Source organism: Heloderma suspectum, chromosome 17 (assembly GCF_057233095.1).
Source record: "Heloderma suspectum isolate Gila_16-S chromosome 17, 16-S_ref, whole genome shotgun sequence".
In the NCBI taxonomy this organism is placed as follows: domain Eukaryota; kingdom Metazoa; phylum Chordata; class Lepidosauria; order Squamata; family Helodermatidae; genus Heloderma; species Heloderma suspectum.
Genome location: NC_139474.1, coordinates 17306921 through 17334900, shown reverse-complemented (window position 1 = coordinate 17334900; position 27980 = coordinate 17306921). Strand labels below are relative to the sequence as shown.

The following is a 27980-nucleotide window of genomic DNA, read 5'->3' as shown; positions in this document are numbered from 1 at the left end:
CCCACAAGCAGGACAGGACTGCGACAGCGGTGGAATTGCAGCTGTGTGTGCATGTGATGTTTGGAGGCCATGCACGCTGTGTCTTGTGGTCTGCGGAGATGGAATGCACTTGATAAGCACGCTTGTCCCCATACCGGGAGAAATGTGCACAGGCTGCGAATGCAAAGGAGCGAAACATGCTAGGGAATATCTGCTCTCATTTAAAAAACACACACCCAAGAATGTTTCTAGCCCTCATGGCCACAGAGAAGTGCTCAAAGGTTTGCAGACAATGCCAGCTGAAATCTCAAAAGCCTGAAAGGTAGTGTGCGTGTGTATAGAGAGAGAGATTAGAAGTTTCGTGTTCTGCATAGCATTACCATGGCTAGGAGTCGTAGAAGGGGCGGGGGGAAATCATGCACGATTCTACAAACTAAGTTTTGCAAAAAGAGAGGGAAATGGTCAGTTTTCATCACGTACATTTAGATCACAACTTCTAGGTTTTCTTGGCACGCACAGCAGCCCTGCAAGGTAGCCCCTCTGAACAAGCGTCAACAGTGTGTGTTTCCCTTCATCAAATAGCACGGCACATGACCCGTCCCCTTGTAAGAGAAAGTTATCCCCTCTGGTTCTCGAGCACAACCCTCTGCTGTCAACTCAGCCGCCGAAACAGAGCTGACCGGCGCGAGTTACCTTCCATCGTTTTCTCTCTTTCCTTGTTCACCGCCTTGCTCGGGTCGCATCCCCTTCTCATTCCCTCGGATCTGCGAGAGAGCAGCTGGCTCCAGACAAGCTCCTCGTTCTGCTGTTTATACCTCGGGCTTTCCCACGTCACTCCGATGTGACTCATGACAACCCTCTCCGCTCCCCACTAGAGGGCTCTTCAGGCCACAAAAAGATCCGACGACTGACGCACCAGCAAGGTAGGATCGGCTCGGGATGGAACGCGTCGGAGACGGGGACCAAATTTGATCGGAGGGAGAAGAAGAAACACGACGACACCAAAACCCACTCCCCAAATGACAGCTCTGTTCGGCCCAGGAGGCAGTGCTCTTTTCGACAGCGTCGCTACTTTCCCGGGGCCTCATTTGACTGAAATGTCCCTCGCTGGTTGTGTTTCTTTGGCACGGTGCCTCGGGCCTCTCGGCTTCAGTTTTGCTCGGAGGATTAGTACAAAAGAATCATTCTTCTGAGCGACGCCAAGTGTTTGCCACAGGCTTTCGAGTCAAACGCCTTCCTGTCCCTCTGCCATGATGCATTACAGTTTTCGCAATCCTCGTGCCCGCGGCTGAACGGCTCGTCCCTCTGGTCCGACGTGTTACCATGAGGCCTCCTTTATCCACTGGACCTTCTGATAATGGGAGTAGGGATGTAAAAATGCAATTGTTTCTGAGCTCTGGGGGAGAGAGAGAGAGAGAAAGAGAGAGAGAGAAATAAACTTTTCTAATAGGAATTGGGGTGAGACAGCTACCCCTGTTTATATTCAGACGATACGCCCTCGATTTCATACAGTCGTTGGCCCAAGGTCTCTGCCGGCGACTCTGGGCGAAATTTGAAGACGCAAACACCTGAAGCGTAAAATGACATTAAAGGAACAACGATGCCTTGGAGGACCTGTTTTGCATTGCAAAAGGTGTGCTGAGGAGAGAGGTTGAACAGTCCTGCTACCCTTAATGGGACAACGTAGAGCAGGTTTGCTGGCAAATGCTTCTTATTCATTTATTTCATTTCATTTCTATACCGCCCAATAGCCAAAACTCTCTGGGCGGTTCACAAAAATTCTTAAAAAGTAACGTGGAGCTGAGTTAGGGATGTCAGAGAATTTCGTCACGAATCTCGGGGAGGCCGAATGCCAGCGCATTCGGCCCCCCGAAATCGGTGGCAAAACGGTCTGCCCCCCCCGCCCCCCCCAGGACGGGACTTACCTTGGGTGAATCTCCCTGGCGGCGGTGACTCTGGCGGCGGTTTGGCGGTGGTTCGGCAGCGGCAGCTGCGGCGGCCGGTCTTCTGACCGGCCGCCGCCACCATTTCCAAGTAAAAAAAAAAAAGAAAGTGATAGGCTACGTAAAGATTTACGTAGCCTATCACGGCTAGATTTTTTAAAAATACCATGATAGGCTACATAAATGTTTACGTAGCCTATCACGGCTGAGTAAACAAAACAAAACCGCGCGTACGCAAATGGCGGCGCCCATGGGCGCCGCCATTTGCGTTCCTTATTTTGGCACATCTAGTCTACATAAACATTTACGTAGACTACGGCGAAAATAAGGGGAACGCAAATAGCATAGCATCTACGCTATTTGCGTTGCCCTTATTTTCGCCGTAGTCGACGTAATCTTTACGTAGACTAAAGCGACCAAATAAGGAACGCGAATGGCGGCTCCCTATGGGGGCCGCCATTAGCCCTACGCACTTTTTTTTTTTTTAAGTCACCCGTGATAGGCTACGTGACGATTAACGTCGCCTATCACGGCTGACTTTGCAAATCTAGCCATGATAGGCTACGTTAATCGTTATGTAGCCTATCACAGGGGTGTTGTTTTTTTTTTTACTTTGCTTGTAATGGCGGCGGTGGCAGCCGGTCGAAAGACTGGCTGCCGCCCCTGCCCCTGACGAAGACCCAACGAACCGCCACCGGGACCTGCCGCCGGGAGGGACATTCGTGAAAGGTAAGTCCCATCCCGGGGGGGGGCGGGGGGGCGGAGAAGTTCTCCCCGAACAACCTTCGGAGGACCGAATGCATTGGCACTCGGTCCCCCGAAGTTTCGGGGAGAAATTCTCCCCCATCCCTAAGGAAGAGCTCTCAGCGAAAATGTGCGGCTGTTTTTGGCCCCGCCCCTTTTGGCTTTGGCCCCCACCTCTTTCCTGTTGGCTCCTCCCTGCTTGGCTTTGGTGCCCCACCCACCACGGTGGTGCAGCCTCCAAGAGTTTCTCCAAAATGGGATTTGGCCCTTGGGTAGAACAAGGTTTAACAGCCATGCTATAGCTTCCGCCTGAGCCGAATTGTGTGTGCGTTGTGTGTGAGGGGGATAGGAATAGGCCTGTAGCCAGGGTGGGCCGGGGGTGGGCCAGGGGGGTGGGGTGGGGGGCTGCCCACTTTTTTTTTTGCAAGCAAATAATTTAAAAAAGCAGTTCACAGTCTTGCCTTTAGCAGGCCTGCATCCCAGATGAACTGCCTCTGTAGTCCCCCCTCCCCAGACTTTTAGGCTGGCTAGGGGCTGGAGAGGACCTGCCAGCCCACCAGAGAAGCTGAACCAGCGTAGGGCGCCAGTGTGTAGTGTCGTGGTTAGAGTGCTGGACTGGGACTCGAGAGATCTGGGTTCTGATCCCCACTTGGCCATGAAGCTCAGTGTGTGACTTTGGGCCAGTCACTGACTCTCAGCCTAACCTACCTCACAGGGCTGTTGTGAGGGCAAAACGGAGGAGGACCACGTGAGCCACCGTGGGTTCCTTGCAAGAGGAACAAAGGCAGGACATAAATGTCGTAACAAATAAATAAATAAACCTGCCGCCGCTACCCTCGCTACAACAGAAGGCAGGGATGAGAAAAGGTGGTGGTGGGGAGGTGGTTTCAAGGCAGCTTTTGCTCCCATGACCTCCCCCCCCCCCCCGCCCGCCCCAAGGAAATATCTCCTTGGAGAGCATTCAGCTGAGCCCTGCAAAAAGCAGGCCTGGCTGCAAATTAAGCGCTCAAGCCTAAAGCGCTCTCGTGGCCTGGCCTACCTCAGAGGGCTGTTGTGTGGATCGGCTGGTGTCTGCGTGTATACTGGAGTGGGGTGGGTGGGGGCTAGCTCAGAGAGAGCCGTGTCTGCTTCCTCGAGCTCTTTGGAGGAAATGCTGTGTAATGTAAATACCACCAACAGTACTGAACAGGATGAAAAAACAGGGCAGCGGCAAAGAGAACATCATCGTACGCCTCCAAATGTCAAAGTACATTCTGTGAGATTTTTCTTCCTATGCCAGAGTTGGCCGCAGTTGCAAAGGGAAGTCGCCGCTCTCTTCCACAATGGGTGCTTGTTTCGCAGGCCTGGCCGGCCGGGGAAGCCATTGCCGTCAGCATGGCAGAGAGGCAGGGTTTTATGTTCTTCGGGGATTATCCTGGGAACGTGATCTCGCAGGTGCGCCGTGAATGGGGAGACGGGGGCCCGGCGCTCGGCTCAGCGCAGCTCAATGGCGTCGGCAGGCAGCGGCTGGGTGGCGTTTGGTGGCAAGCGAAACAGCTCTCCGCTTTCTGGAAAGCGTGGGGAAAACAGCGGCAGCAGAGTAGCTCAGCAGCGTTAATGAGGTTCGTGTCACCTGTGCGCCCGCCCAACAGGAGCAGGGAAATCCACGGATCATTGGCCATTATGGCTGAGGGCGGAATGGAACCTCCTCCTTTAGGGGCAGTGTATCTGTGGACGGCTATCCATGACGGCTAAATGGGCCAGTTCTGAGTAGGGATGTCAAAAGAATCTGGTTGGGGAATTGTCACTGGCTCAGCCCCCTGGACTTCGGCTCAGTCTGCAGCGAGTTGGGGAAGCGAGCGGATTTTCCATGGTTTGGGGGCAGGGCTGAGCGGAAAGAGACATTTGCAGAAATCGCGGCCACAGTTTGTGCCGTTTAAGCAAATTCTGGCCATGCTTTGCGCAAATGATGCAAATTGCGGCTGCAATTCGCCCAAATGTCTCTTTCTGCAAATTTAAATGAAATACAGAAAAGTTCCCGGATTTTGGGAAAAACCCATGACTCGGCTCATGAATTGAAGCCCATTTGGGGGTGCTGTGGAACTCCGGCGAGCCCCCAAAGGGCTGGATTTCTCAACAACGGACATTTCTCGATCTGAGGCAGAAACTGGTATATAGCTAGATCAATACATAGATACGTTTTCATATTTATTTATTTAAAAATGATACCCACTTTCCTGTGTATAAACTACACTCAAGTAAGCTTACAACCCCCGCCCATAACATACACAAAATATGATAGTACAATTCACGTTACAATGAAAACAGCTCAAGTTACAATTTAAAAAACCCACAAACACACCGTTCAAATCCATACATTAAAACCCAATGCAGGATTTAAAACAAAACAAAAAAATCACTGTGAAAACAGGAAGACAGAACTTAAACCCATACGAAAAGCTTGGTGAAATAGAAAGGTCTTAGCAGCATGCCGGGAGCTTTAAAGAAACACTCAACTCTCTGGGCCACTGAGCATGTTCAGGCTGTTTTAGGATTCCCCCCCCCCCCGTTTTTTTCCCCTTCAGATTTTTGTTGTACTTCTGCAAACCTTGGGGACTTTCCCACCCCCTGCCCACCCCTGTCGTGATGCAGTTTTGGCTACATAATGAACGGCACTCACAGCCTGGGCATGGAAAATAGAAGGAAAGATGGTGATATCGCTCCCTCCCCTAGCTTTCTTTAGCTGCAACCACTATCTGTCTTGCCAATATGGTGCACCAGAACAGACACAGCTCCCAGCCCTGCCTCCTTTACCCCAGAGTAGACCCATCTGTGTTAGCAGCTGCTGCCCAAAACACACAACCCGAGGACGATAAGTGTTGTGTTTCCAAAACATCCCGCAGCCTCAGGAGTGAAAGGAAGTGGCACTGGGTGTGGGGGGAAAGAAGAGTGGCTTTTTCTTCTCCTTTCGAAATAAGGACCAGCCTTACTGGCGTGACTTTCACTGTCCACCTGAAACTTGCCAAAGAATGTGCAAAGCTAATGGAGTGCAAAACTCACCCTTCTGACACCGAGGAAAGCTGGACTTCTCAAGCGGTGAATGTCGGAAAACGGTGACCTTTTTCAGACCTGCGGGAGAAGGCGCCCGCTGGGCGCCATTGTTCTCTGTCACCATTCAGTGAGTGAAAGTAGGTCAGATCCTGTTCCGCCCCCCCTGCCCCGCTGCCCCCAGAGCTGTGTGCAGCAAGACCTTTCTTGGCACAGAAGACAGTGGAGCGGAGAAAACAAACACGGCAGAGCAGTCTTTCCCCATTAAACCCTGAAGATGTGTTTTGGCATTTGCAGCTGTTTATAACAGCAGCACAAGTTGTACTACTGATATGCCATTACCAGAGGAAGCTGCAGCAAAGATTTGCAGCATGGAGTACTCCTGTTCTGCATTCCAGCCAGCCGACCGAGTGCGCCCTTTTCCACGGGGCGCCATTCCGTTGTCTTTCCCACGCTCCCCCAACAGCCACGTATGGTGGCAATTCTTTTTGCATGCACAAGCCCAGGTTGGCAAAAAATGAAACAGAGGTGGGTTTTCAAGCCCCCAGCAGGCCACCAGATATAGCTGCTGGACTGTGTTTGGGTCAGTGGTCCCAAACTGCCCAGGTCTGACAGGGGCAGCATAAGAAAGGAAGAAGTGAGGAAGGCCAGGATCTCTTCTCGATCATCCCAGAGTGCAGGACACGGAATAATGGGCTCAAGTGACAGGAAGCCAGATTCCGGCTGAACATCAGGAAAAACTTCCTAACTGTTAGAGCAATACGACAATGGAACCCATGACCTAGGGAGACGGTGGGCTCTCCCACACTGGAGACGTTCCAGATGAGGCTGGACAGCCATCTGTCGGGGATGCTCTGACTTGGATTCCTGCATTGAGCAGGGGGTTGGACTCGATGGCCTTGTAGGTCCCTTCCAACCCTACTATTCCATGATTCTATGATTCTATTCATTTATGAGCAATCGGGCGTAGGGATTGGCCTTTGCAGCAGGTTGTCCCTTCGTTAAATCTTTTGAACAGAAGTCTTTGTCCAGGTTGTTTCCTGTTTCCCGAGGAGACGTCAGGATTAGGGCGTTAATATTTTCGTCTGCTGTTGGCTGCAGAAAAGGAAGTAATTTTCAGCAGTCCCTGTAGATCAGGGATGGGGAATACGTGGTCCTCCAGATGTTGTCAGATTGGATATGCTGGCTACGAATGATAGGAGTTGCAGTCCATCGACATCTAGAGGGCTGCAAGCTGTCTATCCTTGCTGTAGCTTGTAGCCACTGGCCATCAAAAGTAATTGAAGTAACACCTTCTAGCCACTTCTGACAACTGAGAAGACATTATTGGCAGTTTGCTAAACAAAGGAGTGGAGCAGACTTCGCCACCCTGGTGCACTCCAGAGGTTTTGGACTACAACTCCCAGCATTCCTGACTGCTGGCCATGCTGACTGGGGCTGATGGTCCCAAAGCCCTGGAAGGCACCAGGTTGGAGACGTCTGGTTTAGAAAATATTGGTGAGGCTAGAGTTGGAGGAGAAAGGCACGGCAGAAGTTTTTAGCGTTCTGAAAAGCATGGAGGAACTGGAGCAAGAGAACGTCTTCTCCCTCTCTAGTAAGACCAGACCTTGAGGCCACCCAACGAAATAGACAGGACCGTCAAACGAAAGTCTTCCTGTACCCATGGCAGGTTTCATTGACAGAACGGACTGCCAGAAGTTTTCGCGAATAGCCAGTGCTTTTAAAGGAGATCAGATATAGGGATGTACGAAACACTTACCTGGTTTCGTCCAGGGACATCCACGGTGGGGGGGGAGGCGCTCTGTCCCTCCCCCTGAAATCCTCGATGGGGGGGGAGGCGATCCATTCCTCCCCCCTGGAATCCTGCCCGGCCGGCTCCGCTCCATGGCCAGGCTGCGGAGCCGCCGGCCGGGCCAACCCGCAGCGGGGCCTCCAGCCGCTGCCGGGCTGGTGCGGACGCAAATGGTGTCCTGAGTAGGGGATGCCATTTGCGTCCCTATGGTAGCCCATGATAGGCTATGTAAACATTTACGTAGCCTATCACGGCTAAAGCGGGAATGCAAATGGCATCCCCTATCACGGAGAAAACGGGGATGTGTCCCTGGTTTAGCCGTGATAGGCTACGTAAATGTTTACATAGCCTATCACGGGCTACCATAGGGACGCAAATGGCGTCCCCTACTCAGGACGCCATTTGTGTCCACAGCAGCCCGGCAGCAGCTGAAGCCACCGCCGCCGCTGCCACCAAAGCCTCAGTCAGGTAGGCTCCGTTTCATGGGGCTTTCGCGGGATGGTGGGGCGGGTTGCTCCGTTCTGCCACGGATTCCGGGGGGCTGAATTCACTGGAATCCGCCCCCGCTGGGATCTGTGGCGGAATTCTCTAACATCCCTAATCAGATACATTCGTGGGGGCGAGGTCGTGGAACAGATATTCGAGCTGAAGGAAGCTCCGTGCACAGACACGATGATTTTAGTTTTCCAGCAAGTCAAAGCAGGCCGGAGAAAGAGGGTCCAACAGCTGCTCAGAGACCTTCCCCGTTGACCTCTTGCTCAAACTGCGGAGCCCCTGCGGTTCATGGCGTTTATATATGAGGCTGCAGGAAGTGATTGGCTAATGCTGATCACCTGATTCTCCAAGCTGTGAGGGCCCCACCCACAGGTTTCTGCTGACTGGGCTGGCTGGGCCTGGACTCCTCCTGACCAATCCGGTATTCTGGCTTGTTCAGCAGATAAGGAACTAGCTTGATTACTCATGTGCTCAGACCTACATCACATGTGAAGTTTGATCTGGTACATGTTTACTCAGAAGTAAGTCCCATGGTGGCTGAATGTGGCTAAGGGTGCAATCTTATGCATGTTTAGACAGAAAAAAAGTCCTACAACTCCCAGCATGCCCTAGCCCCATAATCTTTATTGTAATTATAATTATTGCATCAGTATTATTGCTATTCTTTTCATTATCACCGGCACTGTATGTGTGGAGGGCAGGATGGCATATGGCAGGGATGCACATTACATACCGGTGCGCTCAGCACAGAGAGACACACACTGCCATAGTTGGCTGGGTCCATTCTTTCCTCTTCTATGAGGATGTGCCGATTCCATCATTTAATTCCTTTGTTATTCCTCCAAAATGCTCCGCCCTATTCTTCTGGAAGGTATACGGGTTCTAGGAAAAAGTCACTGAGCTTTGGAGACCAATGGATCTAAACGACCCCGCTGCAGAATGGGAAACGGCAGGCTGCGCGTTGAATGTGCCTTAGTGGTCATGCGCATGTTGTGTTAGAGGCATACATAGTAGGGGCAAGATGCATCCACCCTCCAACCCAGAGTCTAATGTCTAGAGGCCCAGGGGATGTGGATGACAGGGTGCCCCCTTGTTTCAGTACCAGAAGCGTAACCAAGTCACCTGTAGTGTTGGAGGGGCCTAGAGATCCACAATGCCTTGCTTAAGTTCATTATGGGTGCAATTTCAAAGTGCTGGTGTTAACATTCAAAGCCCTTAACGGCTTGGGGCCAGGTTACCTGAAGGATCGCCTCCTCCCATATGTGCCTGCCCAGACCTTAAGATCATCCTCAGCGGCCCTTCTCCGTGAGCCCCTGCCAAAGGAAGTGAGGCGGGTGGCTACTAGGGGGAGGGCTTTTTCTGCTGTGGCACCCCGGCTCTGGAATGAGCTCCCTAGTGAGGTTCGCCTGGCGCCTACATTGTATTCCTTTCGGCGCCAGGTGAAGACCTTTTTATTTTCCCAGGCATTTTAGCATTTTAGCTTTCTAAATTTTTATCTTTGCTGTTTTAAATCTGTATTTTAAACTCTTGCACTGCTGCTAGGTTTTATTGTGGTTGTATTGTTATATTGTGGTTTTAATGTTCTGTATATTTTAAATTGTTTTATTGTGTGTGGTTTGGATTTAATTTTTGTGAACCGCCCAGAGAGCTTCGGCTATTGGGCGGTATAGAAATGAAATAAATAAATAAATAAATAAATAAAGATGAGTCAAAGGCCGATAATAGCCGCCTCAGCGCATTCCTTGCTAATGAGTAGAGAGCTTCACTTCTCAGGCATGGCCTGATAAGGCCATGTGTTTATGCTGAGGGGCAGGTGGCTGTGCTGAGAACCAAACCCGGCTAGTTTATGCTGGGAATGAACGCTAGATGGCGCTTGCTGCTAGGCTGCCTCGTTGCTAACGTGTATGGTATAAAACCCATTGTACCCCTTGGCTCTGGGTTCAGAGAAGCTGTCTGATCCAACCATTGGGTACGCCTGTGTGCCGATTGTACTCCATAAAGTATCTCCTTGTAAGTAAACCTGGATCTGATTTATCACTATCTTGGCACCTCTAACCTAAGAGTTTAAAGCCCACAGCTGGGGCAATACACCCCTCCATATCTTTCCAAGCAGTGGTCCATCTGTCTGATCTCAGAAGCTAAGCAGGGTCAGCCCTGGTTAGTACTTGGATGGGAGACCACCTGGGAATCAGGCTTCCTGCACTGAGCAGGGGGGTGGACTCGATGGTCTTGTAGGCCAATGCGAATTGGCTAAGACGGCAACCCTATACCCACTTACCTAGGAGATAAGTCTCATTGCATGCAATGGGACTCACTTCTGAGTAGACCTGTAGAGGAAGGGTGCTTTTGCACTTATGTCCTGCTTGTAGGTTTCCCGTGGGCAGCTGGTTGGCCACTGTGTGAACAGAATGCTGGACTAGATGGACCCTTCGTCTCATCCAGCATCAAGGATCTTCTTATGTTCTTATGATTGCACTGTAAATAGCAACAATTTACCCAATCTTCTAAATCCGAGGTGAGTAATGTGTTTTCATCCCGGGGTTGAATTCTGCCCCCCCCCCCGACCAACCCCACTTTGGTCTCTAACCATGCCCCTAGCTGGCCTGCGGGACCCAGGTGCTTTCCTGGAGGGCAAAACGGTTCCCACCCTGTCCTGCTATACACCCTTACCTGGGATTAAGTCTGATTGAATTTATTAGGACCGAGTAGACATGTAGGATTGTGCTGGAATTTCTGCACTTGAGTCTAGGAAGTACGGATCAGGTCAGCTGATGAAGATCAAATTGCTTGAGCATCCTCAGAAAGAGGTGAGATGGAGAAGTTTGCACTGAAATGTGAACCGAATGAATTTCTCCCCCATTCCTATTCAAAGCTTTAATTCCTTTCCAAATAGACCTTTATTCAGAAAATCAATTTCCCCAAGACTGGAAAGAAAGGCCCCTATGTTACAAGTGGGAACAGATAGTCACAAATATGATGGCTCTGTCTCTCTCTCAGTCCTTCTCTGTCATTCACTCATGGGATCCTCTTGTTCTTCTGAGGAATGTCAGTAACATGCTAAGAGAGGGGAAGCAGTGAACAGAATGTGATACCGGATTGTAGAATTTTATCTGTATTGGATATTGCCATGGCAAATAGTCCTTCTTGCTGCAGGGGTAGGCAGAAAATAGATCTCCAGATGTTCTGGACTTCACGTCCCAGCCTTCCTGATCATTGGCCATGCTGGCAGGGGGCTTCTGGGAATTGAAGTCCAAAACATGTGGAGACCTACCCCTCCTTTACTATATTTTCTTGTCTGTCTGTCTGTCTGTCTGTCCATCTAGTAGCAAAGTCAGCATGTATCGGCCAACAGGACTGTAGCCAAAAGGGGGCCCTTGAAAAACAAGGAGATATCAACATGCTTAGAGGAACTCCATAGTTTACAGAAGTACATAAAACCTTTAGGAAAAAACCTAAGGGGCCAGCCCCCCCACCCCTCTGCAATGGTCTAATGAGGGCTGAGCTTTCTAAGTAGTCACCAAATGCTGAGTGTCTCAGCGCACACAAGAGTTAATTTTATTACACACATCAACGCTTATTATTCACCCCAAGAGGGAAAATGGCCAAGAGTTCCGTATTTCCGAGAGTCACCTTCTGGGATCTCAGCATTCCTTGACCAAGTAGGAGCAGGATCATCATTTTCCCAGGAGAGGAAGTTTCCGCTCCTCAGTGGGTTCAGACGGATCGCTTGGAACAGAGGCACTCTTTGAACCGGATTGGATGAACAGAGCTAAAGGCGGCGAGAGGAGAAAAAAGAGAACAGGGATGTGATTCAGAGAGGACACACGTTGACATCTGTTTTGCAGGGAGACTTTGGTGTCGTTACTTTGGCTAAATTGGTCATCAGTTCTCTCCAAGGAATTTCAGACAAGAAAACAGCCCCCCCCCTCACGACCCCTGCAGGCACCATGATGCCCACAGGACATCCCAAGGGACATTCACCCATGGACTGTAGGATTGCTCTCTTCATGTATTTAGAGGATTTATATACCGTTCTATATCTAACAAGGTTCTGAAGAAGGGAACAATAAAAGGAAAGAAAAATCAGATTATGCCAATAAAATTGTGGCTGGTCTGTCAGGGAAGTCTGGCTTAAAGAAAGAATGTCTTTAGCAGGTGCTGAAAACAAAACCTTGGTGCCTGCTTAACATCAAGAAGCAGGGAGTTCCACAGAGAGGGAGCCAGCACACTGAAGGCTGTGTTCCGAGTGGACTCCAAAAGGGCCACAGGTCCATGAGGAACCATCAGGAGCACCTCATCTGATGACCTCAGTGACCGGGCAGGCTGGAAAGGGAGGAGTGCTCTCTCAAATATAGAGACCCATTTATAGGGTTATGGTCACAGCCAAGTCTCAAACTGGAATGAATCAAGCACTTACCTGTGGCTTCTGTGTGAAGGGTCTTCCCACTGGCACTCTGCACATAGCCAGACATGAACAGCTTCCTCCCCTCCACCCTGTCCACTTTGGCATCCACCAGGACCACAGAACCCAACTTGATGGGGCTGAAACAGGAGACATTTGCGCATCAATGCTGGATCCACGTTACTGTCATGCCCCCACTGGAAGAATCCTCTGAGGAGGAGCTCTGCATGTCAAAGAGGGCATAGTGTCGAGCGGACTACAACACCTAAAAGGGGTAGACTCTTCCACAGAAACGCTGTGGGTGACAATACCATGCTCCCAAACTCATTTAGTGCTAGGAATGTGCTATGTGTCCCCCAGACCAGAATGCTCAGGGTACCCTTGAGATGGAAAACGAAATCAGGGAGGCCTCCAATGAGGAAGTGTTGTGATAATGGGTGACTTCAATTACCCCCATTTTGACAGGATAAATGCGTATTCCGGTCACGACAAAGAGATTCAATTTCTTGATGCGCTGAATCACTGTGCCCTAGAACAGTTGGTCATGGAACCGGCCAGAGGGGAGGCGACCCTGGATTTAATCCTAAGTGGCGTCACCCAGGACCTAGTATGAGATGTAAATGTTGTTGAACCAACCGGAAACAGTGATCACAGCGCTCTCTGATTTAATATATATTTGACTGGAAAATTGCCCAGGAAGTCCAACACAGTCACATTTGACTTCAAAAGAGGAAACTTCTCTAAAATGAGGGAACTGGTAAAATGGAGGGGGAGTCAAAAGGATTAAATCCCTTCAAAATGCTTGGGGAATACTCAAAACCACAATAATAGAAGCCCAGCTAAAATGTGTACCACAGGTTAGGAGAGGCAGCACCAAGTCCAAGAGGTCGCTGGCATGGTTAGTGAGTAGTGTTAAGGGAGCTGTTAGAGAACAGAGAGCTTCCTTCCGAAAATGGCAGTCTTGCCCAAGCGAGGAAAACAAAAGGGAGCACAAGCTTGCACAAAGGTGATGCAAGCAGACAAGAGGAGATGCAAAAAGCATTTGAAGAGCATATCGCTAACAAAATCAAGGCCAACAATAAAGAATTCTTTAAATATATCAGAAGCAGAAAACCAGCTCGGGAGGCAGTTGGACCATTGGATGAAAATGGAGCTAAAGGAGGACTAGAGGAGGATAAGGAGATTGCAGAGAAGCTGAATGAATTCTTCTCATTGGTCTTCACTGCAGAAGATATAGGACAGATACCTGTGCCTGAACTGATGTTTTCAGGAGGGGAGTCTGAGGAACTGAGGCAAACAGTGGTGACAAAAGATCCAAGTTCTCAACCTCATTGATAAACTGAAGCCAAATGAAGCACTGGGCCCTGGATGGTATCCATCCTAGGGTTCTCAAAAAACTCAAATATGGAATTGCTGATCTTCTAACCAAAATATGCAACATGTCCCTAAGATCAGCCTCTGCACCAGAGGACTGGAAGATGGCCAATGTAACACCAATCTTTAAAAAGGGATCCGGGGGGGATCCAGGAATTACAGGCTAGTTACCTTAACGTTTGCTCCAGGTAAATTGGTTGAAAACATTATTAAAGACAAAAGTAGTAAGCATATAGAAGGACAAGCCCTGCTGAAAAAGAATCAACATGGCTTCCATAAAGGTAAGTCCTCTCTCACTAACCCTTTAGAGTTCTTTGAGAGTGTCAACAGACATGCAGACATGGGTGATCTGGTAGACCTTGTCTACTTGGACTTCCAAAAGACTTTTGATGAAGTCCCTCACCAAAGACTCCTGAGCAAACTTAGCAGTCTTGGAATAAGAGGACAGGTCCTCTTATGGATCAGTAACTGGTTAAAGAACAGGAAACAGAGGGTAGGAATAAATGATAAATTCTCTCAATGGGGGGAAGTAAATAGTGGGGTCCCACATGGATCTGTATTGGGACCAATGCTTTTCAACTTGTCCATAAATGATCTGGAATTAGGGGTGAGCAGTGAAGTGGCCAAGTTTGTGGATGACACCAAATCATTTAGGGTGGTTAAAACAAAATGGGATTGTGAAGAGCTCTAAAAGGATCTCTCCAAACTGGGAGAAGGGGCATCTAAATGGCAAACACGGTTCAATGTAAGGAAGTGTAAAGTGATGCACGTTGGGGCAAAAAATCCCAACTTCAGGTACAGCCTGATGGGATCTGAGCTAACAGTGACTGACCAGGAAAGAGATCTCGGGCTTGTGGTGGACAGCTCGATGAAGATGTCAACCCAGTGTGTGGCTGCTGTAAAAAAAGGCAAACTCCATGTTAGGTGTAATTAGAAAAGGGATTGAGAATAAAACTGCCAATATCATACTGCCCCTATACAAATCTATAGTGCGACCACACTCTGTACAGTTCTGGTTACCACACCTAAAAAAGACATTGTTGAGCTGGAAAAAGTGCAGAAAAGGGCAACTAAAATGATCAAGGGGCTGGAGCATCTCCCATCTGAGGGAAGGTTTCAACAGCCAGGATTGTTTAGCATGGAAAAAAGGAGGGTCAGGGGAGACATGATAGAAGTGTACAGAACTGAAATGCTTAATTCTGCAAAATGCTTAACTCTGTGGCGGACTCTGGGATCTGTCAATTCCAGTGCTCCCTGCCCCTCTCACAAAGGCTGAGTTCTCACGGGGGGTGGGGGAGATGGGCTCTGGACCTAGGTCTCCTGTTTGATAAGCTCCTGGGAATGTTCTTCCCTGACTTCTGGAGTCTTGGGGGATTTCCTTCCCCACTCTCTGTCTTGACTGGGCTTCTTCTAGCTCTGCCTCCAAATCTGACTCAGAATCTGAAACCAACCCAGGGAGCCTGGCTCCCATCCTGACATTGGGGTCAGCTGAATACAGCATGCCTAACTAGGTCTTTCAGTCTGCGCACAACCGTCAGACCCAGACGACATGACGCAACTCCCTGTGTGATCTGGAACCTGGCAACTGGTCCCTCGAAGCCTGCTGAAGGGGCAGCCAAGGCCTTCCTTTCCTCACATCCAGAGCCAGTATCTGGCACAGATTCACTCTTAAGAGCAGGGTTGCCAGCCTTTCCCCAACCTTGTGCCCTCCCGATGTTTTGCTCTCCAGTTCCCATAAGCCAGCATGCCTGATTGTCAGGAATGCCGGGAGTTGTGGTCCAAAACATCTAGAGGGCACCAGGCTGGGGAGGGCTGGATAGATGGAGACTTGCCTTGGCATTTTTTCAGAGGCAAGGCTTTGCCACTGAGACTTGGCTTTAGGGACCCGTTCTTGGAACGCCAGGGTGACAAATGTTATCTCGGGAGCATTTGTTGTTCAGTCGTGTCCGACTCTTCGTGACCCCATGGACCATAGCACGCCAGGCCTTCCTGTCCTCCGCTCTCTCCCGGAGCGTGCTCAAGTTCATATTCATTGCATCGGTGATACTATCTAGCCATCTCATCCTCTGCCGTCCCCCTCTCCTTTTGCCTTCATTCTTTCCCAGCATCAGGGTCTTTTCCAGGGAGTTTTCTCTTCGCATTAGGTGGCCAAAATATTGGAGCTTCAGGATCTGTCCTTCCAATGAGCACTCAGGGTTGATTTCCTTTAGGATGGACTGATTTGACCTCCTTGCAGTCCAGGGGACGCGTAAGAGTCTTCTCCAGTACCACAGTTCGAAAGCATTGATTCTTTGGCGCTCAGCCTTCCTTATAGTCCAGCTCTCACAGCCATACGTTGCTACTGGGAAAACCGTAGCTTTGATTAGACGGACCTTTGTCGGCAAGGTGATGTCTCTGCTTCTTACTATGCTGTCTAGGTGTGCCATAGCTTTCCTCCCAAGGAGCAAGCGTCTTTTAATTTCATGGCTACAGTCACCGTCTGCAGTGATCTTGGAGCCCAAGAAAATAAAATCTGTCACAGCTTCCATTTCTTCCCCTTCCATATGCCAGGAAGTGATGGGGCCAGATGCCATGATCTTCGTTTGTTTAATGTTGAGTTTCAAACCAGCTTTTGCACTCTCCTCTTTCACCCTCAACAAGAGGCTCTTTAGATCCTCTTCGCTTTCTGCCTCTCAAACCTCTCTATTTGAATCTTCGGCCTCTCTCTACTTGAATCTGCAACAACAGCATTTTAAGAAGGACTGCCTTATAAAAATGCACTCCTAACCCTGAAAGAGGAAATATTGCACAAGAGGGGTTCCTCCTCCCAATATTTCCCCAAATTCCCAATATTTCCAGTGAAAAAATTGGAGGGGGAAACCTCAGAAACATGAAGAAACCCAGTTTTGACTAGGGATGTGCATACAAGCAAAGCTCAGGTTCGTCAAAGTTCTCCAAATTCCACTTCCAAGCTCATTCCGTCTCGTGTCCATTTCAGACGGGGGTCTTTGTTTTTTCCTTGTCGCATGAGAATTCAGGCGTATCTTGCCAAATGTATGCATCGATTGTGTATGCATTTAAAATGTACGGACTTCTCTCCCACTGATTAAAGCGTGTCTGTGTGCATTTTCCAAAAATGCGCATTTTCCACGTGCATTTTTCAGATGTGCGTACGCTGTTGAAATGCTTTTTTTTTTTTGGTGTCTCAAGGATCACACTTCCAGCTCGGAAATGTATGGGCTTTGACCACAGATTGCAATCAAGTCTGTGTTTGCTCAGGCAGGTGGAAACTGGGTAAATCCTGACTGAAAACAAACAAACAGCTTTTTCATTCATCCCTAGTTTTGAAACACGAAGGGGTGGGGAGAACAGTTATTGCTGTTTTCAGCTGCCCGCATCCCCGTCATGCTTCTTGCTGTTAGGGATTCCAAGCCCTTCCGCAGAGTAATGAGGCAACAGAGACTCACTGTGCCATCCACAAACTCTTTTATTCAGTTAATAGCACCTCTTCACACCTGAAGTTACTGGAAAGGCTGGGAGCTCTCCTCTGGGCCAAATTAGCTAAATACCGCTTTTGTTAAGAGAGCAGGGCAGTTGCCTTTTGACTAATGGATGGGTATCCCACTCTGTTGTTTTCTGGGCTCCTCCCTTCACGGAGGACCCTCCTGAGCCAGCTTCTGACAGGCAGCTGATCTGGTGGGACGCCCCCCTCTTCTGCCCACTTAGCGGCGTTGAGCTCTGGCATCTGTCAGTTCCGCTGCTCCCTCCCCTTCCGACAGAGGCCGGGTTCTCCCAGGGAGGGGAGAAGACGGTCTCTGAGCCTGGCTCTCCTGCTTGATAAGCCCCTGGGAAGGTTCCTCGCTGCCTCCTGGAGAGTCTTGGGGAATTTCCTCCCCCGTCCCCTGTCTCGGCTGGACTTCTTCCAGCTCTGCCTCCAAATCTGAATCAGTGTCAGAAACCAAGCTAGGGAGCTCGGGTCAAATCCTGACACACACTTTTCTCCACTGTTCTCTATCTAGCTGCCTGATACACACAGCAGTGTTGAGGACCTGTAAAACACATAGAATCATAGAATAGTAGGGTTGGAAGGGGCCTACAAGGCCATCGAGTCCAACCCCCTGCTCAATGCAGAAATCCAAGTCAGAGCATCCCTGACAGGTGGCTGTCCAGCCTCATCTTGAAGGCCTCCAGCGTGGGAGAGCCCACCGCCTCCCTAGGGAATGGGTTCCATTGTCGTGTTGCTCTAACAGGCAGGAAGTTTCTCCTGATGTTCAGCCGGAATCTGGCTTCCTGTAACTTGAGCCCATGATTCCGTGTCCTGCACTCTGGGATGATCGAGAAGAGATCCTGGCCTTCCTCTCTGTGACAACCTTTCAAGTACTTGAAGAGCGCTATCAGATCTCCCCTCAGTCTTCTCAAATACACAATTTGGACATTTGAAATGGAGGGAAGAACGGAGGGGGGTGCTGAAAGCAGCAGTAACTGCGACCTCCCTTTGTTCTTTCCTCCATTTCCCTCTTTCAGGTTGCGTATTTTGCAAATCTCCAGCACTGCTCTGTATATCGGACAGCTCGCATTTTCTCCGACTCAAGACATTTAAATCCATTCAGAGATCTGATGCAGGAGGAGGGCAGGGAGTTTCGCTCTGGAAGTGTGGAAGTGGAGGATGAAATTGACAAGTTCGTGGGCAAGCGTGGAATATGGCTCTACTTGACTAAACCAAGAAGTGGAGGATGAAACTGATAAGGATATTTACAAGGGGGGCGGGGAATTAGCCTCTGTGGGGCTACGTAGCAGACAGATGGACTTGCGCAACACCCCGAAAAAATGTTTTAAAAAAGTATGATCCCATTTGCACAAATTTAAAGACTCCCCCTGCCCCCTAAAGATCCCATTTATGCAAATCACCAGAACCGGGAAAAAGAAAGATCCCATCTGCACAAATTCCCGGACCCAGAATTCCCAGAAAAAAGGCTTGCGAATGGTTTCGGGATGCTCTCCAGTGTCCCGCTCTTGCTCTTGCCTTTGCTTCTAACAGCAAGGAGCTGCGGGCACGGATGAGGGAGAACGGCGGCAGCTCAAGCAAGATTGTGGGGGGAGGCATGCTCACAAATGCAATTGTGCCTATTTAATGTGTGAACAAATCCTTGTATTTGATGCTTGTATTTCATGTGCATAAAAACACCCTGGCCGTTTCCGGAACTGGGGGAAAAATCCGCTACAGTCTGCCGTTATGGGAACATGAACACTGTGAAATCCCACTGGGCTTAAATGGAACGGACGTCCCTACTCCTAATCCATGCACCTTCCCTTGGCCTCACCCCGTTTTCCCGAACAACCGATCATTTGGTGTTTCCTGGCTTTTATAATGGCTTTCCCCATTCCAAAACATTAAAATGTCTCTCTTAAGGCTTAGTGACTGGCACAAACAGCTTTATACCAAAATATGCTGGCATTTTAGCTCTGAGCCTTTTGATGCTGGTCTGCCCATCGCTGGAATGTGGCTCCTGAGAGTTGCTCTGCAATGGAATTCAGCCCTGAAGCTGAAAGAGTTTCAATATCCCTGCCTGATGAGCTGGCTCAGAGGAGGCGTCTGCGGTACTAAAGAAGGCTGCTCCCAGCCTTTGGCCATCCCAGCTGCCCGCATCTGATCCCAATCCTTCCTTTTCAGGTCGCAAATGCAAACCGCTTACCTCATGAAGTTTATGTTGAGGTTAGCAGTCATGGTAAGGCCGGAGACGTGGAGGGCGCAGGCCGCAAGGTTGCTGTCGAGGATGGCAGCGATGGCACCACCATGCACAAATCTGGATGGAAGAAGAATAAACATCAGAAAACCAAGACGAGATGAGGAAGATGGTGTGGAAGGAAAAATGCCCATCCGGACTGAAGGGCTGCAGGGAGGCAGGACCCGGGGTAGGGTTCCAAAGGGCGGTCCTTCAGGAGGAGCTAGCTTTACCAGCTGTCAAGTGCTGAGGGTGTAGAAAAGTCTGGTATGACTTACAGCGGAGCTGCTCTAGAAAGGGAAAACGTGGCAACGCAGCATTTAGTACTGGCGGCAATAAACTCAGGTTAGAGCCAGTTTTGAAGAAGTTCACATCAATTTACTGCATTAGTGCTTTTATACACATTGTCAGAGAAGGCTATGTGACCCTGTTTAACTACAAGCCCCCCCTAAAGCTGAGTGTGTAAGTAAGCGAAGACATGAGATGTGGTTTCTTGCTTCCTTCCTGGAGAGACTGTCTGGTGCTCCTTGCTGCAGAAACTGAGGAATGCAGAAGAAGGAAGGGGAAGGGGAGGGAGTAGGAAATAGGAACTGATCAAGCTCCAGAACATTCTCCATAGCCCCCTAGTGTCTGGAAGCAAGTGGAGTTGCTCCTATTATCCTACACTGGAAAAAGTAATAGTCACTGGAATGGGCCTCTCTATTCCTCTTTCAAGATCATTTTCAGAGGCCCTCCTTTTTGGCCCGCTACCAAGATCAGTAAGGTTAGCAAGCACTAGGGACAGGGCCTTCTCGGTAGTGGCCCCTACCCTATGGAATTTCCTCCCGAGATATATACAGCTGACCCCATCTGTGGTTGCTTTAAAAAACCATCAGATCTCCCTGGCTTTTAACGGAATTGTTTAAAAAATGGTGTTCACTGCTGCTGATGGATATTTTCAATATTTTACTGTATCTGGGTTTATGTAAGGTCACTGATATTAAATATGTTTTTATGAGTACGTTTTCCCTATTGTTTCTATGCCGTAAGCCACTTGAGGAAGACTATGGTCTTGAAAGGTGACTCGGGTGCAATCCTATGGCTGCTAGATAGGGGCTAGACGGCCAGAGGATTGTTTGGTTTTGGGGAACTGATCTCACAGCCCATGCTCCGAGGTCAGTTTCTGGAAAACCGCCTCCCCGCCCCCTCCCCTGCCGCCTCGTGGACAGCGTGGATCACGCCTGGGCTCTGCACTCAGAAGAGCAGCATGGAGCAGGGCAAAAGGGGACGTTCCCGGGGGGCAGGGAGTGTGGGAGCGCCGGTTGAACACTTCCTATGCATTGTCCGGCCTCCCCCCCGCACACTCCGAATTCCTGTGGCTAGACAGCCGAAATCGGCCAGCTAGCCGCATTTGCAGGGTGGCCGGAGCGCGGAGAAGATCCCCTCTGCTTGCCCCACACTGGACAGGAGGTCGCTGCTGAGTTGGGAGTCGGCCACATATCCTGATAGGATTGCTACCTCCAAAACAATCAAACAAACAAACAAAGCTATCTGCTGTGTCACAGGCTTGCCGAATAATAGGACGCCAATCACTTGCCAGAATTCATTCCATGCTTAATACCCTTGAGAACTGGTCCCTCAGGAATGGCCTGGGCCCAAACAGGAAACCTGTAAGGATTGACCCAAGCTATTTCGCTCCCGGAGGCTGAGTACACAATGGCACTTGCCTAGGGATGTCAGAAAATTCCACCACGGATTCCAGTGAGTCTGTGGCGGAATCTGTGGCGGAACGGCCTCCTGCCCCCCGCCACCCCCCAGGATCCCCCCAGGATGGAACTTACCTGGGGTGGATGTGGCAGCGGCGGCTCTGGCTGGTCTCCCGGCTGGCCACGGTCAGGCTGCTGTAGCCGCCATTTGCGGCCTTGCAGCTGTAACAGGCTACGTAAATACTTATGTAGCCTATCACAGCTGCTTGCAAGGATGCAAACGGCGGCCGCTACGACGACCCCCAGTTGCGGCTGCAGCAGCCTGGCCATGGCCGGAACTCCGGCTGCGGCTGGCCCTGGCCGGCGGCTCCGCGGAGCTGCTGTGGAGCCAGCCGGGGAGGATTCCAGGGGGAGGGACGGAGCGCCTCCCCCCCACCGCGGATGCCCCGGCACGGAGCCAGGTAAGAGATTCGTACATCCCTATGCTCGCCCTCGGTTCTATGAACAGAAATGGACTGGACTGACTGAATCTTATTTCAACACTGGAATGAGACCACATTCTCTACCGTTCCTGAGGGCAGCAGGCTAACTTAGGGGCTGCACAGGCCAATCCTCTGAGACCGTGCTGCCACTCCTCGCCCCACAGCAGCTGCCACCCGAGGCAGCTGTTTCACTCCGCCTCATGGTCGGGCCGGCCCTGAAGCCCGTCGTAGCCTTTCCTGCCCAGGAGGATGCTTTGGCTGATGGGGCCAGTCCAGAAGATGGGCGCACTTTAAGCCAAGAAGGTGTTCCAAACTCTGGTTTCTGATAAGTCCCCAAAACGCAAGCACACCCCAAACTGAAGCACCCCAGTTTGCGTCTCCGCAGTTCCTGGCTCAAATCTCACAACCCACACTGAAAAATAAAATAAAAATCCATCCACCACCTGTGCCCCCCAGAGCTGCACACAAACGGCCTCTCAAAATTCTCCACTATGTTTGCGGGCAGACAAAAAACCAGGGAGACAATTTCAGCGAATTCCTCCAAGGGGAGGAGAAATTCTCCAACAGTTTCTAGCAGATGGGGCTGGCTCCCCATTTGCAAGGGTTGGAGCACAATTTCTTTCTTCTTTTCCAAAGGGTTTTTGCTTTTTGCTGAACGTGGCAACAGAATCAACTGTGTTTGGCCCCCAGTTTGCATTTTCCGCAATGCAGCCGTGTGTGAGGTGTTGTGCTCAGCTCCGGGGAAGAAGTGGAGCTATTGCTGTGCCTAAATCTGTCCTCCAATCCCCTGGAAGTGTTATTCCCCCATGAGAGAGGCTTCCATTGCCCTGCCTCATTTTCAGGGTCCTTTATAATTTATTTTTGTGGCATTTTTGAGCATACCTAATCAGCCGAGGATACTGTGTGTATGTTTTCTCTCCACAGCTCTGCAGCCTCCCAGGCTGCCTGCACTTCCTGATCAGAAAAAGCCCTATGCGAGGAATTACTTGATGCAGTCATCCCCTGGTCTTTAACTGAAGTGTGGGAAGCCATGGAGGCTACCAGCTGCTGGAGAGATGTTTGTACAATGGAAGACCGGACACGCAAACACATTTCTCAGTCTCCTCGTAAGTAAGGTAAGCAGAAGAACCCTGAACCCAACCTGTGAGAACCCTGAATTTCTCCTCTTTTGAATTTCTTTTTGAAAACAATTGCTTTTCTTCCAAATTGAATGAGAGGGGTCGGGGGAAAAAAGTGGGAGAAACTTTCGGCACAGCACGAATTCCACCGAAGCTAAAAATAAGGATGCAACCAGGGCAGTGATTTACCCGGGACTGGGAGAAACAGGGAAGTCGGACTAAAGGCCAAGTGTCTCTCTACCCACAAAGCATTGCTGGGATTAACAAACCTTACCCTGTCATCCCCTCCAGGTAAGGGCCTGGCTGGAAGATTGACACCATCCTTTTCTCTGATGCACTGAAGAACATGGTGTATTCAAAGCCCAGACCTTCGGTATCCATGTTTCGGAGGAAGAAACGGGTGCCTTTTTGCTTCTTTATCCCGAACGCTGGCCTTACCCATTCTGTGGAGAGATGGGGGCGGGGAGGTGAAAAGCAAGAGAATTTGGAGAATCAACTGAGGTTGAGCGATGGTAGGTTACTCCGTATTAGAGATGAACAGACAAGCAAGCGATTGTCCCAATCGCCCAAATTCTCCAAACACCCCTTTGAATCTCGTCTCGTTTCCCCCGTTCCTTTGCAGTCTTTTTTCATTTTGTTTGGATGGGAAAAGTACACATTTACAAAAGGGAAAAATGCACTATTTCCTCCCACAGAGTAAAGTGTGAAAAATGTGCATTGTTGTTTCTTTTTGAGTGTGAGCAAAAGGTCGGGAATTTGTGAACAGTCTTGGAGAACATGCTGTCTTGCACGCATTTGTGCTCGGGGTTGTGAATGGGGCACATTTGCAAACACAAATGAAATTCTCGTAATCCTTACTCAGTGTAGCTTCACAAAGATCAGTACTCTGGTGTAGGATTTAAATTTTATTTTTATTAAGTGTGCCTACTCTGCGCTTTCCTTCCACTTTCCTGTTCTACTGTACTTTAATAAGCCTGACTCAATTCAATCTTTGGGCGGGACTGGATTCTTAATTATATCTTCAAGCCCAGAGTGCGAACCATATTTGGCCCAAGGGCCAGGTTTGTTCTGGATAAATATTGCAGCAATGGGTGGCTGAACAATCGCAGATATTGTAACCTTCGCTGACAGGGGAGTTGCTCCAGCCCCGTGATCATTTTAATTGCTCAATTCTGCACATTTCCCAACTCTACAATGTCTCTTTTTAGGTGTGGTAACCAGAAGGGCCTCACACTGCTGCAATGAGGCACCAACAGATACTTTTTATAAGCCTCACCGCGGCCTGGTAAAACGTCTTACCGGGATATTAAAAACATAAAAGTAAAGCAGAGATCCTTGCCTGGAATATCATTCACCGAGTGCCTTGAATTTGGCAGCCTTTGCCATGACCCATCTTTCGACATCTCCATAAATTTCTCAAACTGGTCCATCATCTCCCGGCTCCAGCTGAAGTTGGGGAGGCAAAAATCCTTTGCCTGCTGGGACTGACACAACGGGGCCTGAAAATTCATTATAAAATTAAAGTATGGTTTTATGAAATGGATCTGTTGATATAGAGTTGTACATGTTACGCTGTAAGCTGCTAAGAGACGCGGCTAAAAAATGCATTAAATAAATAAAAGGCGGCTAAGAAATGCATTGAACTGAGAATGCAGGAAATCTGTGTTCGAATCTCATGCTAGCTAGCTAGCTAGCTAGCCCTTTTCTCCTTTAGTTGAACACAGTAGAGAAACGAAGGGATGTTTAATCTTATCCTTCCCTGTGTGCCATTTTCTTGATCTAAATCCCTCCCCAAAGATGTGGTTACTGTACACTCAGCAGTGTTTTCCTGATCTAATTCTCTCCCCCCAAAAGTGCTCCAATTACTGTACACTCAGTAAACATTTATTTATTCACAGAATTTTGATGCCACTCTCTCCCCCTCCCCAGCCCACCCCAGCTCCTGGGTTGGCTTACAAAGATGGGATGGCCCCTGCCCTCAGGCTTACATTCTAGAAGACACAGCATAAAAGGAAAAGGGATGGGGAGGGAGGAGGAAAAAAAGAGAGAGAGCAAAACTCAGGCACTAGACTGTTTATGGGTGTTATTTCTGGCAGGAAAGGACGAAATAAGCTCCGTGCAGCTGTTCCTTCTCTGACCAATATATGGGGCTCGGTTGGTCTCCGTCTTGCTATGATGTGAGGAGTTACCCTGCCTTGCCTTGACTCAACGTGGCCTGGCTCAACCTGCCCACAAGAGACCCTGCTTGACTCCTTCCTCTGCGAGCCCCCGAGCCACAGTGGAACAGGACAAGCACAACACAGAATTCACAGGAGCCAAGGGAAGGGAAGGCAACTACATCCTCATCAGAGACACAAAGGTCCATTTAGGGATACTCAAGACTTTTGTTCAGTCTGCACTGAACTGACCCGATCCGTACTGCCTGGACTCTCAATGGCTACGAGTCCTTATGCTTCTGTATCACCCCCAGCAGCAGAGGCAGTATGTCTCTGTAGACCAGTTGCTGGGGGACACGGGTGGGAGGGTGCTGTTGCATTCATGTCCTGCTTGCGGGCTTCCCGTTGGGGCATTGGGCTGGCCACCGTGCGAACAGGAGGCCGGATCAGAGGCAGTGCCAGCGCCAGGCTTTGGAGGGCACTTGGCCAAGTCGCCCTCCATGGGCCCCTTCCCTCTCTTCCGCCTTGTTTTCTTTCTCATCATGGCTCCCGCTAGCTTGACAGGCAAAGAACCAGTAAGGAAGTCAGAAGTGTCATCTCCTGCTCCCCTTTCTCGCTAGCTCCGTTGCCTGGGCCAGAGCGAGAGGTGGGTGGACCAGCAGGTGCCCCCTGGATGCTGGCCCCGATTAAAGAGGCCTTTGGCCTGATCCTGCGGGGCTCTTCTTAGGTTATGCTCTGCATGTGTGCTACACAGAGCAACCAGGATAGAGTGGAGGCCAACACGCACAGCTCTCTGGGGGAGCCTGAACCGTGAACACTAAGAAGGAGGCATACAGGTCGGCCTTCCTTCACACAGAGGTAACGGAGCAGTCCCACACCGCAGCAGAAATAAGGGCGGCCATTAATCTGATACGGGTTGTATTGGAGCCTCTTTCCAGTGGAGGCTGGTGGCTCCAACTTTTTTGGAGTGTGTGTGTGTGGATCCATTGTGGTTTTAGTCAGAATCACAAAGAAGAGGAACAGGTTCTCCGGATGCCATATGTGTGCGTGCGTGCGTGTGTGTGTGTGTGCATGTGAATGTATGTATGTATGTGTATGTATATGTATATATATATATATGAAACCCAATGCGTTTCGGCCTTTTTCTTATTTTTAGGCCTTCTTCAGGGGGTGGAGAAAAAAGTCTGCAGAATTTTTTCGCGAAAGATCGTCCCTTGTGTCAATCGATGGGAGTCCGACACAGGAGACAATCTTGTGCTGAAAAAACTCTGCAGACTTTTTTCTCCACCCCCTGAAGAAAGCTTAAAAATAAGAAAAAGGCTGAAACACGTTGGTCTTCCTACAATTTATTCCCCCCCGCCCCTGCATCCGGAGAACCTGTTTCTCTTTTTCCTGATTTACTTTGGATGCTCACCTCCTTCTGTTTTCTCTCTTCTTTTAGTCAGAATCAGCCTGGAACTTTTTTTTTAAAGCTTTCCAAGGTGCTGAACGCTTTTTGTGGATAGTGTTCAACACCTTAGATGGCTCCTGTAGAGCTCACAGCCCTACCGAAATCCTTTCCCCCCCGCAAACTCTCAAACTGAAAAGGATGTACTTGCACACACACCCCGCCCCCGTACCAATTTTTCTGAAATGTGGCAGGCTACGTTCCCCCAGAAGGGCCAGCATGCCTAATAATTTCATCCATTTCTGCCAAGAAATTAAAAAAAGTTATTGTTCATTTGCTTTTTAAAAAAGAATATGTAACACAACCCCACTGCACCTGTTTATCTGAAACGGGGCAGGCTTTGTTCCCTCAGAAGTTTTTCTTATGCTTGCAAATTTCATCCAATTCTGCAAAAGGCAAAAAGGGGGTGCAGCCCTGTGTGGATTTCCACCAGTGACCGTCAACAGGAGGCATGAAGCTTCCACACTGGATGGCACCATCTTCCGAATCGCTGAATCAGGATCTGAACAAAATCTTGTGGCTTTTGCACATCCCAGCCATTTAGCTATGCTGGCTGTCGGATTATGGGAGTTGTAGCCCAACACACCTGGACTACAACTGGTCCAGATGGGTCTAATCCCTTTTAACATCCTCTAACCAGTGGCCGTCACCTCACTGTGTGTCAGAGAGTTCCACAAGTTAACTTTGCATTTCCAAATGCACGCATCAGTTGTACACGTCTTTGAAACGTATGTATTCTCCTCCCACTGATTAAAGTGAACTTGTGTCCATTTTTCAAAGGTGCCCATTTCTTCACATGAATGATTCGAATGTACGCATGCTGTCAAACACATTTTTGGGGGTCCGCGAATCACACCGCAAGCTCGGAAACGGATGGACTTCGACCAGAGAATGTATCCAAGTCTGTGTTCAGTCCAGATTGGGTAAATCCTGGTAAAAAAAGGAACTGAAACAAATTTCTGAAGCATCCCTAACGGTGGGAAGAAGGTCTTTCGTATCCCTTTCCGTACTCACTGCGATATTCCATGATGCCACATGGGAAGGATTCTTGGGAGGATGCAGTAAAGATGTCTTGGATAGTGCTACCTGAGGGCCACGTTGGGATGCTCCCCGCTGTGTCAGTCTCTTCACCAGCTGACTGCAGGTCCTCCGAAGAAGGATCTGCATTTCAGAGACTTCCAAGTCGCACGGCTCTTGGGACTTGACTTCTTCCTCGTTGCTCTACCTGCTAGTTATGTCTCTTGAGCACATGCCAGGAATGAACAGCTGTTTCCCAAGATGTTGCTCCTAGACAATCAAGGATGGGGAATGGTAAGATTTCACAAGACAGGGTTCAAAGGGTTCCTCAAAGGAGGACGGGCAACATTCCCTCCAGCTGGGAACACACGCCCATATTTTAAAGGCTGAACCTTCATAATAATACTGCCTGCTGTGCATTCGTCCCTAACAAAGCCCCAAGTTCAAATACTGACTTGCCTGCATCAGTCAAAAATGGGTGCTGCTGTCTGAATGCTGTTTCTGATTTCAATGGTTGTAGTAAAAAAGAAAGGAAAAAGACTTCATATCGATCCCATCGTTTCTCCAAGGAACTCAGGGTGGGGCCCTCTTCTTATCCTCACAACAAGCCTGCAGAG

At 49.5% G+C, this 27980-nt stretch overlaps 2 protein-coding genes and 1 long non-coding RNA gene across 7 annotated transcripts in view; 1 reads left to right on the top strand and 2 right to left on the bottom strand.

Moving 5' to 3' along the window:
- The window catches only part of C2CD4D (C2 calcium dependent domain containing 4D), a 14287-nt gene extending 8457 nt beyond the window's left edge, over positions 1 to 5830 (bottom strand). The window contains exons 1-2 of one of the 2 annotated variants that reach the window (XM_084824113.1): positions 5706 to 5830; positions 673 to 1375 (exon numbers count right to left, since the gene is read on the bottom strand). The gene's annotated coding sequence lies outside the window, so the exon portion shown is untranslated. The remainder of the gene's footprint in view (positions 1 to 672; positions 1376 to 5705) is intronic. The other variant, XM_084824114.1, reaches the window with a different exon arrangement.
- Positions 860 to 27980, top strand: LOC146334612 (uncharacterized). 2 transcript variants are annotated; one of them, XR_014786306.1, is made up of 4 exons: positions 860 to 1671; positions 22550 to 22740; positions 23035 to 23255; positions 27127 to 27980. It is a non-coding gene; the product is annotated as an uncharacterized LOC146334612 (long non-coding RNA). The 2 variants fall into 2 exon arrangements; XR_014786305.1 differs by lacking the exon at positions 27127 to 27980 and having other exon boundaries at positions 23035 to 24380.
- On the bottom strand, positions 10956 to 27640 carry LOC146334613 (acyl-coenzyme A thioesterase THEM4-like). 3 transcript variants are annotated; one of them, XM_084824116.1, is made up of 6 exons: positions 24083 to 24350; positions 23018 to 23186; positions 19429 to 19539; positions 12398 to 12522; positions 11611 to 11749; positions 10956 to 11037 (listed from the first exon to the last, which is right to left on the bottom strand). In XM_084824116.1, exons 1-5 carry the CDS (start codon positions 24252 to 24254, stop codon positions 11655 to 11657), a joined length of 672 nt encoding a protein of 223 aa, XP_084680242.1. In that variant the 5' UTR covers positions 24255 to 24350; the 3' UTR covers positions 10956 to 11037; positions 11611 to 11654. The 3 variants fall into 3 exon arrangements, with proteins under 3 accessions (XP_084680242.1, XP_084680241.1, XP_084680243.1); XM_084824115.1 differs by lacking the exon at positions 10956 to 11037 and adding an exon at positions 27361 to 27640 and having other exon boundaries at positions 11277 to 11749; positions 24083 to 24242; XM_084824117.1 differs by lacking the exon at positions 10956 to 11037 and adding an exon at positions 26662 to 26742 and having other exon boundaries at positions 11277 to 11749; positions 24083 to 24242.

What these genes read in the sequence shown, in the direction of transcription:
- LOC146334613 (XM_084824115.1), bottom strand. Translation starts at nt 27,513, where the DNA reads ATGCAGATCCTTCTTCGGAGGACCTGCAGTCAGCTGGTGAAGAGACTG. An exon ending in TACCTGGAGGGGATGACAGG is followed by an intron (nt 19,540 to 23,017) that starts GTAAGGTTTGTT and finishes TCTTCCATCCAG; the next exon opens with ATTTGTGCATGGTGGTGCCA. An exon ending in CTCAACATAAACTTCATGAG is followed by an intron (nt 12,523 to 19,428) that starts GTAAGCGGTTTG and finishes CTCCTGTTTCAG; the next exon opens with CCCCATCAAGTTGGGTTCTG.